Below are 12,738 nucleotides of genomic sequence, written 5' to 3'. Positions count from 1 at the left end.
ATTGCCCCCCCGATATCATGCTTATCTATTACAATTCCATTGACTCAATTCCCACTCTCTACTCCATGTCCCGTGACTATATGTATATATAATTATAGTTGACATACAATATTATTCAACATCAGCTTCAGAAATACAGTGCGGTGGTCAGGCCTCTACATCGACTATGAAGTGGTCTCCCCAACAGGACATGAGTCCATCTGGGCCCCTAAGAAATATTTACAACATTATTGATTATATTCCTCAGTCTGTCTTTTTCTATCCCTGAGGCCATATTGCAATTACCAATTTGTATTGTCTCATCCCTTCCCCTTCTCCTTCATCCCCACCCCCTCCCAACTAACAACCCTGTTTTTCCTCTGTGTCTCTGAGACTATCTCCATCCACTTCTCCCATCCATTCAGTTCCTTAGAATCCACATATAAGTGAGATCATATGATATTTGTCTTTCTCTGACTGACTTATTTCACTTAGCATAATGTTCTCTAGTTCCATCCATATTGTTGCAAAGGGTACTATTTCCTTCTTCTTTATAGCTGAGTAATACTCCATTGTGTAAATGTACCAAAGTTTCTTAATCCAGTCATCTACCTATGGGCATTTTGGTTGTTTCCAAGTCTTAGCTATTGTGAATAATGCCGCAATGAACATAAGGGTACATATATTTTTTCGGATTAATGTCTTGGGATTTTTTGGATAAATACCTAAGAGTGGGATTGCTGGGTCATAAGGTAGTTCCATTTTCAGATTTTTGAGGTACCTCCATACTGATTTCCATAATGGCTGCACCAGTCTGCAGTCCCACCAACAGTGCACCAGGGTTCCCTTTTCCCCACAGCCTCGCCAGCATTTGTTGTTTGTTGATTTATTGATGATAGCCATTCTGACCGGGGTAAGGTGGTATCTCATTGTGGTTTTAATTTGCATTTCCCTAATGCTAAGTGATGTTGAACATTTTTTCATATGCCTGTTGGCCATCTGTATGTCCTCTTTGGAGAAATGTCTCTTCATATCCTCTGCCCATTTTTTAATTGGGTTGTTTGTTTTTTTGGTGTTGAGTTGCATGAGCATTTTATATATTTGGGATATTAATCCCTTATCAGATATATCATTAACAAATATCTTCTCTCATTCAGTAGGAGGAAGCCTCTTTTTAATGGAACCCTAATTAGATAAGCTCTAGTATTCAGGGTTTTTTTCACCAATTTTTTTTTTTTTTGGTCTTTTGGTTTTCTGGAATTAGCCTAATTTTGTCCCTCAGCCATGAAGGGCCTTGGGCATACACTTCCATCCACACTCAGGTCTCAAGGTGTGAGGTCTCTATGGGCAGTACTTGATCCAGGTCTCTCACTACTGTACCTCAGTTCCATTTTGCTTGTAAGTTTCTTTGTCTTGGGATCTAGAGATTTACTACCTTTGCTTTCAGTGGTAATATTAATACTTTTTATTATTGTTTTACACAGCATATCTGTGTGTTAGAAAGTGGTCAGGTAACTCAGTACATGATTTTTAAAAATCACCTGGTCTATGTATTTAGCATGTTTATTTAGATAAAGTTAAAAATCACTTAAAACATTTTGCTTACCAGGCACTCATTAAAATTCAATTTTAATTGTTAGGATTTGTTAATATTAACATATTTTTGCTTTTATTTTACTACTGTCTAATTTATATATTTAAAAAATAAAATTGCTGCCTTTATTTGTTGGCTGCAGTATTCCTTAAAATAATAATTTACTGTGTTAATTTTCATAGGATGACTCTTCAAGAAGAATTGGACAAACTTAAAGTGCAGATATCTATTGATAAAACAACAATACAAGAATTGAATACATGTATAGCAAAGAAAAGAGAAGGTAAATTTTTATGTGAGAATAAATATTTAGCAGGCATTTTTTATTTGTCCCGTTCTTGATGTTTTATTTTCAATTTATTTTAGGAATCTTGCCATTGTTCCCCCTCTTTCCACTGTTGTACTCATTGATAGCTTATTAACCTTTTCACCTCTCATGGGCGTACCCAATAGAGAGAATGCCTGAAAGTCACTTTATAATATTAAAAATTCTGAAGAGGGGCTGTATTTGAAAAGATAATTTGTTTTTATTATTCATTGATAAAGCTTTACTAGTTATGTTTGTTTGAAGTTTTATAGATAATGTAAAGTTATTGTACTCAATATCAATAATGTATTTTTGATATTTTTGTTTGACATACATTTTTCTGGAAGTCATTAAGTTCTCATCTATTGTTCTGGAATCAAAATCTTAGAGTTAGAAAGAAACTTGGGGATCTGCAAATCTGCAACCTGCCTGACCACTAGCCTAAAAGTGTTCAGTAAGAAGGATTGTATCTGTTCTAATTGCGAGGTTATTCCTTTGTTAAAATCAAGATAACTGTATTTACTATACAACTTTAGTCCATACTTCAGCACCTTATTAGAAAAAGGTAAATAAGTTTGATTTGACAGGATTTCTTCTTACTTTTTTAACCTTGTTATAGTTTAATTGTAACCACTATACTTTGTAGGTGTTAACAATTTATACTTAATAATTCACTTAATAATTTACACTAAATTTATACTTATTAATTAAGTTCTCATATACCGCTCATCTGGCTGTTGTCCCACTTACTATTGTTGTTCCAATTGCTCTTTCAAAGCCAATATTTGAACCCCTCTATTTTACACCATTGATTTTTTTTTAATTTATTTTTTTTATTGTTAGTTTCAGGTGTACAGAACAATGCAATAGTTACCCTTTTCACCCTCACAAAGTAACGACCCCCCTCCCCCCATCTATTGCCCTCCCACCCCCGATATCATGCTTATCTATTACAATTCTATTGAATCCGTTGATTTTTTTGTTATGTTTCAAGCTTACGCCTTCATTGATTTCTGGAACACTATTTTCCTCCTGTTTTACTTTCTACTTCTCTTTCCTGTATCTTCTTAGGCTCTTCCATGGGAACATCTTTCCAATTTTTCTTAACTATTAAGGTTTCTAAAACTTTATCCTTGGTTTACTTTTTTAAAGTAATAACTTTGTTGTTTTTGGAAAAATTATACATACTTAAAAACATTGAAACGATAAGAAAAAATAAAAAGAAGAAAGCAAATAAATAACTCCTAATTCACAAACACTTAAAAATCATAATTTAGTATTAAATAATTATCAAATCAAAAATCTCTTCATACTAATATAGAAAGCAGCCTAGACAGAGAAATTCTGTAAAAAGAGAATCATAATACATATATACATAGGTAGCTATAATATATATAGATAAATATATAAAAAAATATAGATAGATGTATCTATATCTATATATCAATATATAGATATATATTTAATTTGGAGCCAACCAAATAAAAATAAACAGATATAAATGTAAAGGAACTGTCAAACTTTAAATAAATGTTTCATTAGATCAAGAGATATTAGTTTCTAAAGTTTTCCTCTAAAATTAAAAAAAAAAGTTTCAGAATTATTGAAGATGGACTTACTTTGTGTTTCTGAAAGTATATATTTCAATTTCAGAGCATATTAAAAATTAACATTTTGCCATGCAAGATAAAAAGCCATCATTTTTACAAAACATTTCATTTGTTTTCCCCACATATAACTTTTTTTCATTAAATCACCTCTTAATTTTTTCAAAGGCTGTATTGCAACAATGATTTCCTAGTTTTGAAGTCTCATTTCTATACAGGCACACCTCAGAAATATTGTGGGTTCAGTTCCAGATCACCGCACTAAAGAGAATTATTACAATAAAGTGAGTCACAAATTCTTTGGTTACCAGTGCATATAAAAGTTACGTTTATATTATACTGTAGTCTATTAAGTGTTCAATAGCATTATGTCTAATAAAACAATGTATGTACCTTCATTAAAAACTACTTTATTGCTGAAACTGCTAACTATCACCTGAGCCTTTAATGTGTTATAATTTTTTTGCTAGTGGAGGGTCTTGCCTTGATTTTGATGAAGGTGCAGTACTGTGAAGTGCAAAAAAAGTGAAGCTCAATAAAACTAGGTGTGCCTGTATATAATGATTTCAAATCTTATCTTATTTTTTAAAGTCATGGCTTTTCTACTTATGAGGTCTTTATTTTGATTTATTCCTTGGTTAGTCAGATATAATTGAAAGTATTTTTTTTTCCAAGAAGGAATCAAAATAGCCATATTTGTAGCAGCTTAGATGTTTGAGACTATGTTTCAATAGTTTTTAATAGTCAAGGGATAAATTGGCTGAGTATAATTTTATTGGGTCACTCTTTATTTTTCCCCTTAGAACTTTTAGATATTGCTCATTTTCAGAATATAAGGTTGCTGTGGAGGTGTATTATGGAGAGGTCTCTAATTCCCCTTCCCTCTTGAATCACATCTTTGGATGTGACATGCATTTGCAATGTGGGTGCTTAAGTTTTTACTTTTTTCAATTTGATGTTCCAAATTTAAATAGAATATGTCCTGACAAACTTTGTTCTAAATCATACTTTCTTAGATTATCTATGTAATTTATTATTTGTCAATTAAGGTCTTCCTTTATTCCAAAGAAATGTTTCTTGTATATATTTTTGCATATGTTTTCTATTCCATTTTTTAATTCTGTAATTCAAGGACATCACTTGTCTCTATGTTAGATTATTTTTTTTTCTGGCCTTATACCTATTTTCTTCTAATTCTTTAATCTTCACCTTTTTCTTCTGCAATCGGTTTCTCTCCATTCTTTACTTTATCAGTAATTCAATTTTTAGCCACATATGTTCTTTCCTTTATTTTTTCTAATATTTCTATTACTAATACAATGATGTTTTTTGGTTCTTACTTTATTGCCTCAACTTTTCAAATTACCACTTTATTTCCTTTGGATGTCTTATTATCTCTTTTCTGACTTCATATTTTACTAAATTCAAAGTTTTGATACCCTCTTTACTTACTTTAATTGTGTTTTCCTCCAAAGTGGATTTTAAATCTGTATTTTGTTAAATGTTCAGATCAGTCCACCTAAGAGATTGTTTCCTGATTGAAAGGGGTGATCCCAGAGATTCAAATTATTACCTGTGTTTAGCCTGGAGTCTTAGATGTAACCAGCTCTGGAGGTTCTTGTCTTTCTCTACTGAGAACCATTTCTGCTATTCTTCATTCCTTTCTATAGGTCCAGATTTACATTTGGTATCATTTTATTCTTCCAGAAGGACTCCCTTTAATATTTCTTATAGTGCACATCTGCTAACAATGAATTCTTTCAGCTTTTATACACTTGAAAACGAAATCTCTATTTTGGTCTTCACTTTTGAAAGATATTTTTACTAGGATTAGAATTCTTTATCTACTTTTTTTCTTTTGGTACATTAAAAAATTTCTCTATCTTCTGGCCAAAATTGTTTCTAATGAGAACTCTGCTGTCATTCTTATCTTCTTTCAACTATACATAATGTCTTTTTTGTTTGTTCGTTTCACTCTGCAATCAGGAGTATTAACAGCTCTTGGGCCTATGTGAGCTTTGAAGATTATTTCCTTTAGTCATTTTAGGTGGCTCTTTCTTTGGGTTGTTTACTCACATGCATGTGCTGATCAGTACTTAGCTAAAGACTCCAGGGGACCCACTGTAGATCTTCAGAGTTCTTTCTATCTCTAAGATCTCTTCTCTGTGGCACTTTCCCCTGCAAATTCTCGCTTCATGATTCTTCCTGGAATCTAGGATCTGTCTCTTCAATTAAGGAAGATCACCAGACTTAATAGGTCCCCTATTTCTGTACTGTGGCCTGGAAGCTCTCTGTAGGCAGTATGCTGGATCAATCAGAGTTCACTTCATTTGTTTGCCCTCTCTCAGGAATGACTGCCTGTATCATCTTATACTCAATGTCTGAAAACCATTTTTTCATATATTTTGTCTGGTTTCTAGTTGTTCTATATGGAAGGGTAAATCTGGTGCCTCTTGCTTACTTTTTATATCATTGAACATGTTTTCTCTGGACTAAAATTCCAAATCTATATGACTAGTAACCTCTCTCTATGTACCAGATGTATATTTCTTACTTCTGCTACCTGTTTCTCTCTGGCTATTTTTACAAGATCTCAAGTTAAGGATGTCCTTCAAAAAAACTCATTACCTTACCTCACCTCTCAAATAAGTTCTACCTCTTCTAGACCTCCCACATGAATACCTTAAGCCCCTACCACACTAAATTTCTCTTTGTTGAAACTTCCAATTTATGTTGTAGTGAATCTTTATTATAATCCCACATAATCTCTATTAGGAGCTCAACTGAGCTGGAAGAGCTGAGCTTCCAGGTGCCCAAGTAGCTCTTTTTAAGGTAATAGACCAAAATGAAAGTAACAGTTAAGCCTTTAATCACTTATCATATAAGGAAGAGGCTAAAGTGGAGAAAGTGCCAGCTCTCCCTGTTGTAGTTTCCCCAAGGAACTACACTCCAGTTGAGGATCAGGTGGATCAGCACAGACATAGGGATTATCTCACTGACTAGGAGCCCTGAACAAAAGCCTCCTGCACTTTTATTGACCTGGGTCTTGGAGAAGAGAGAAGGGGGAGGGCCCAGAGAGGAAAAACACTGAATCAGAGTGAAGAAAAGTGTCTTCAAAGTTAACATTTCTGCCCCCTGCCCACCACCATCACCACCACCACCACCACCAAATAAGGGCCTCATCAGAGGGAAAACACACAGACTAGAAACCTATTTTGCTCACATTTGAGCAACAAGGGGGTTAGAAGGGAGAACGCTCAGGCACGTAGTTCATATGTTATGGTCCGAGGCCGTGGAGATCATCAGAAGCAGAGTCAGCCTCAAGGGTTTAGCAGAGAGCTTTCAATATATAGCCCTGGTCTGGATATTTTGAGAAAACTGACTCATCAGAATTCATCTGCTTCAATTTCAGGGAAATCTTTGCTGTCAGGTTACTAGATGGTGTGCAGGTCCAGTCAGGGTTAGGCACTTTCTTTAGACGTGTCACATGAATCCAGGAGCCTGTTCCCTGGTGCTTGGCAGCACTAGGGTTGGTTAGCAGTACCTGACAGGGACCTTCCCAGGAAGGTTGAAAAGTCTGTCTGGAGGTACTTTTCTAGTACATGAAATATCCAGGTTGGAAAGTATGTGGACTAAGACCTTCATCTCCCTCAAGCACTCTATGAAAAGACTGCTCCACCGCAACATGGTTCATTTTCATAGAAGCATTTAGGTCTTTACTATATTGAAGTATATCTCTTTTTATCAGCTGTGTATCAAGAGGGGCCAGGTGCATTGGGCACCCTGTGATTATCTCAAAGGGTGAATTTTTGAGTTCCAAAGGGAGTGGAGCTGAGATATAGAAGGGCCAATAGCAGTGCTTCTAGCCAAGGTATTTGGAGGGCTTCTACACATTTTGCCTACTGAGTCTTAATAAAACTGTTAGTATGTTTAACTAAACCTGAGGATTGAGGATGCTAAGCCCAGTGAAAGTGTTGTAAAACTGGCCAAACAGCACAGACTTGTTGAAACACCTGACTGGAAAAATGGGTTTCCCAGTCACTATATAGAATTTGAGAGGTGATCTCCCTATTGGGATGATCTTTTCCAAAAGGATTTTAGCCATAGAACAAGCCATAGCCTGTGCACATGGGAAAGATTTAGTCCACTGAGAAAACATACAGATATGACTCAACATATTTATATTCATGAGATGAGGGAAGTTCTATGAAATCCATTTGCCAGACCTTGAACGGTCCATTAGGCAATTTAAGACGTCAGAGAGCTGTGTGAGTAGGTTTCCCTGGGTTGTACTTTGAACAAGTGGGGCAAATAAAGTAGGTCCTTTTTGCATCTACTTATTTCTATTTCCCCACCAGCACTGATTTATGAATGTCATCATTTTGTCAGTGGAACGTTTTAATGCACGTATAGTAGTTAGAAGTGGGGATTTTAGTCTTTGGTAGGATTGGGTTGCTGTTTGGCCTGAACCAGAGCTTCCTCTTTTCATCAAAACAACAATTGTTGGATTGCCAATCTTGTTTTTCTTCTCTGAGGCCAATTGTTGGGTTTCTCCAGCCAGTTTTTCTAAGTTATAATTTGGGAAAATCTCTTTGGACCATGCCAGAGGTTCAGTTTCTTTAAGGGCAGCGTTTCTTGTGGAAGCGTTAGCGAGGTTTCCCTTAGCTTTCGGAGTCCAGTTCAGAATACCCTGGGATCATAATAGGAACCACACCAGCAGGTAAAATCATATCAACCAATAATTCCTGAACAAACAGGCCATTTTTAAATTATGTTTCTGCTGGAAGTAAAGCAGCCACATTGTTTCCACAACATTCAAAAACCATGAACTACTCCAAAAGTGTATCTACTATCAGTATTAATATTGACAGTTTTGCCCTTGGCTAAGGGGCCGGACTGTGAATGCTTGTATTTCAGTTTGTTGGGCCTCGACCATAGTAGCCAAAGGCAAAAGTGCCACTTCAGTTACATCAAAGGATGCTGATATTGCCTATCAGTGTGATATTTGCCATTTTTACCTTTTAAATAAGAACCATCAGTGAACCATGAGAAGTCAGTGTTATTCAAAGGACTTTACTATCCATCAATGTTAAACAGTCATGAGAGGCTTCATCAGCAATGGAGGGCAGAAGAGTAGCAGGGTTAAGGTTATTAAAATATGAAAGAGTTATGTGAGGAGAAGTTAACAAAAGGACGTCATAGGAGCTGAGGAGAGTGACTGAAAAATATTGAGAGTGATGAGAATTCAGGAAGGCTTGTACTGCATGGTGTAGAAAGATGGATAAAGGGGATACCTCAAGATTTCCTTGGTGGCCTTAACAAAAAGGGAAGTTGTGATAATGGCTGCAAGACAAAGGGAGTTTTCCCGGTGCCATAGGGTCCAGTTGCTAGCTATAATACCCTGTGGGTTGATGGTGGTCACCATGTTTTTGATGAATACCCCAAGGGCATTCTCTTCCTTTTCATATAAAAAAAGAAAAAGGGAATCCAGTAGTTGGGATGCCCAAGGGCAGGTGGTTTCATTAAACTATCCTTTAAGGCTTTAAAAGTTATGTTATCTTGTCCTGTCCATAAAATTAGGTTGAGTTTTTTTTTTTTTTTTTAGTAAAACATACGGAGGTTTGGCCATAAGAGAGAGAGATTTGGGATTCAATTTCATTGGTTACAGTCGATGCTTAGTGTTGGGTTTTAGGAAACTTAGGACACCATGAAGCCTGTCTGGACCTAGGTGCAGCCCTTGTTCTGATATTAGATGCTCTAAATATCAAACCTGGGTTTGGACAAACCACAGTTTCTCCAAGGGGACCTGTGTCCCTTAAAGGATGAAAGCTTTATTAGCAACTAGATGCTATTCTACTGTGAGAGTGGCTTGGAAGGAAGAACAAAGAATCAAGTCATTCACAGGTTGCAACACAGTAGAACCCCTAAGAACTTCATATTAGCCAGGTCAGCCTTCAGGGTTTGAGAGAAGTAAGAATAGCTCTCAGTAGAACCTTAAGGCGTTACTGTCTAGGTGAATTTTGTTCCTTTCCAAGTGAAGGCGAAAAGGTGTTGGTTAACTTCATCAACTGGAATACTAAAGAATGCAGTGTATAAGTCAATCACAGTAAAGAATTAACTTTCAGTTCGGATGGAAGTTAATAGTGTATGTGGGTAAGGAACAACAGGATATTGAGGGATAACGATGCTGTTTATTGCTTGTAGGTCCTGGACAAACCCACACCCTTGTTCCTTGGGTTTCCTTACAGGTAAAATAGGTGTATATCAGGGGCTAGTGAAAGGTATAATGAGATGCTGAGTTTTGTAATCTTCTGTTATGGGCTTTATACCTTGAAAGGCTTCTTAACTTATGGGGTATTAATTGATTCTGGGACGGGGTTTTGAGGGATATATTTAAATCTTGATAGGAGGTGCACTGTAGCTTCTACCAATATCAGTTGGAGATTTTGCCTATAAAGAGGATGGCAACTGAATCAATAGGGACAAATGATCAGTGCTCCCAGGTTTAGCTATAACACCGTCAGAAATGGAGCATATGAAAGTTGTCCTAGGGTCATTTAATTCACCCGATTGGCTAATTCAATGGCTACAGTCAAATTCTAGAATTATTTCCCTCTTTTGGGAGAAAGAAATTCTGGCATGACACTTTTCTATCAAGCCTTGACTTAATAAATGTGTAGGGGAATAGGAGCTAAGGACAAAAATTGTATCTCTCAAAGGGCCTAAACAAAAAGGGATAGACAGGTTCAGAGACAGGGACCTGTTGAGGTTTAGTAGAGACCCTCATTATTTGAACTGTTTTAATACTACAAGGAGGAGCTGCTTTATACAGTAGGGTTGAGCATCGAGAATGCCACTCCAGTGTCAATAAACACAGACAGAAATTCATCCCAATCTGCAGAGGTGTTTCTCTGAGCCGATTAAGAGGAGGATTGGGAAGAACCCATGTAGTTCCTCAGAGCCCTGCCACTGGGAATTAGAAGGACCCTGGAGGGGCTGGATAGAAGGCCGAAGGTGCCGAAAGTGCTTGAATCTGTTACCATCTTTTTTGCCCAACCCTGACTTTAACTCATAGGTGAGTCTATGGAAAACTTTCAGGCACATTCAGGTTTTTTCAAATGCAGCCAAAAATGTTTCAAAACAAGTAAAAGTATCAAAATATCAGTTAATTCTTAGAATAATGAAGTAATTCTTCATGGCCATAGTTTAATTACACAGTCATTTTTAAGGGTATACTCAAGTACCTAAAAATTTGAAGAGAACAAATGAGTTTGCAATGCATTTCATAAAGAAGGGGAAAGTCAGAAGGCAGTTTTGTGTTACAGCACTTGTACTTGTACTTGCTGTCTGATCTAGTCCAAGAGCATGCCTTTTGGTCCTCTGCTTGGTATGTCAGTAGGCTGTTCCTGATCCCATACTACTCTCTTATCTAGTGACTCCCTGATAATACAGGATAAAGCAGATTCTTGTATGCCACTGCCGCATGGCCTTTGCCTACCTCTTTAGCATGATCCATCCTGGAATGGAAAAATTCAGCAAAATGAAATTCCAAATGTCCTTTCCATGGAATACTTCTGGACAATTATCCATAGTCCTCCCTTCCTTCCCTTGTCAGTTCCTCTGGAAAAGACCTACACCTTTAAAGACTGGATTAGGATATGACCTCCTGTTGGAACCTTTGTAGGGACCTTCCCTCTACCCTTCTAAATTCTTGACTGGGCCCCCTGTAACAAAAGACAGGTTAACAAGAGAAAAAATGAACAAGTTTATTATCAAGTATGTCTCATATATACATGGGAAATATCGAGGGAAATAAGTAACCCAAGGAGGGGGCTTACAGTTTGGGTTTAAATATCATCTTCAACTGAAACAAAACAATGAATGGAGTAAGGGAAGCCAGTTATGGGAAGGTGACCAGGAAAAATTAGAATAAAAATGAGTAAGGTTTATTATGTAATATTAAGTCAGTACCTTATTTATTGGTAAGAGTTTCTGGTGTTTCAGTCATCCTTCTCTTCCTGGTACAGAGGGAGATACCCTTACAAATGAAGATTTACTTTATAAATATAAATTACCCTTACAGAAAGGTGATTTCTCTGTTTTCCCAGCTTCTCCTATGTCTGGTGTTTCTAAAAATTATCTCTTCAAAATAATCCTTATGCCAAAGAGGCATACATTGGGATCGCATATCCTGTTCTCCTGCACCTTTATCTGCTTTCTCTTTTGTGATCTCAAAGTATTCTACATACATTGCACATATAAAATATATATATATATATATATATATATATAGTGTGTGTGTGTGTGTGTGTGTGTGTGTGTGTGTGTGTAATATTTGGGTTGCTGCTGTTATGCTTAAGGTCATGCTTCCTTCTAGTTGCTATAAAAAATATATATATATATATGTGTGTGTGTGTATGTGTGTGTGTATATAAGTGTATATATAAATATATAGTGAAACAAAAGGTTAAAAACAGGAACTTTAAGATTAATAATTATATTTAAAGAAGCAAAGCATTAATAGGAATATGGGACAATATTGAAATCAGTGAAACAGAAGTAATTAATTAAATCAAATATTTTGTGACATGAAATATACATGAAACTGGAAACACAAATAAAAATATTAAACTTCACAGAGTTAGTTAATTTAAATGAAAAAAATAACAATTAAGATGTAATAAAACACTTGAACATAGCAAATAAACTGTGTAAAATATTTAAAAATGATAAGTTGAATGAATAGCATAAAAGTAACAAGAGGCGTTGCACATGGCCTCTTAGCTAGCTAGAGGAATTCAAAACAGGATATTCAAATCTTCCTAACCCGCCCTCATGAATTAACAGAATTAAAGAGCCTTGATTAAGGACATTTTATTTTTAAGGCAAAGAAGCTTATTTATTGAATGCAGTTTTCCATGAAGAAAAACCAAAAAACCTACCTATTCTCCTATTCTCCCCTCTCTTCCTAGAAAAAGATACAGATGTTCTTTGACTTTTGATGGAGGTTACATCTCAAGGAAACCATCATAAGTTGAAAATATTAAGTCAAAAATGCATTAAATGCACCTAACCTGCCAAACATCATAGCTTAGCCTAGTGTACCCATCCAAAAAATATGGGCAACACAGTGCACTATAGAGTATCAGTCGTCTACCCTCGTGATCATGTGCCTGACTGCCACCCAGCCTCACAAGAGAATATCATACTGCATATCACTAGCCCAGGAAAATATCAGAAATCAAAATTTC

At 36.0% G+C, this 12,738-nt stretch overlaps 1 protein-coding gene across 1 annotated transcript in view; it reads left to right on the top strand.

Moving 5' to 3' along the window:
* CNTLN (centlein) overlaps window positions 1-12,738 on the top strand; it is a 276,595-nt gene that overhangs the window by 166,719 nt on the left and 97,138 nt on the right. Inside the window, exon 12 of the mRNA XM_019659078.1 lies at window positions 1,756-1,856. Within this exon, the coding sequence (XP_019514623.1) occupies window positions 1,756-1,856 (101 nt within the window). The remainder of the gene's footprint in view (window positions 1-1,755; window positions 1,857-12,738) is intronic.

The sequence above is a fragment of the Hipposideros armiger genome, unplaced genomic scaffold (assembly GCF_001890085.2).
Source record: "Hipposideros armiger isolate ML-2016 unplaced genomic scaffold, ASM189008v1 scaffold_294, whole genome shotgun sequence".
Classification (NCBI taxonomy): domain Eukaryota; kingdom Metazoa; phylum Chordata; class Mammalia; order Chiroptera; family Hipposideridae; genus Hipposideros; species Hipposideros armiger.
This window is presented reverse-complemented; position numbering and strand designations above follow the sequence as displayed.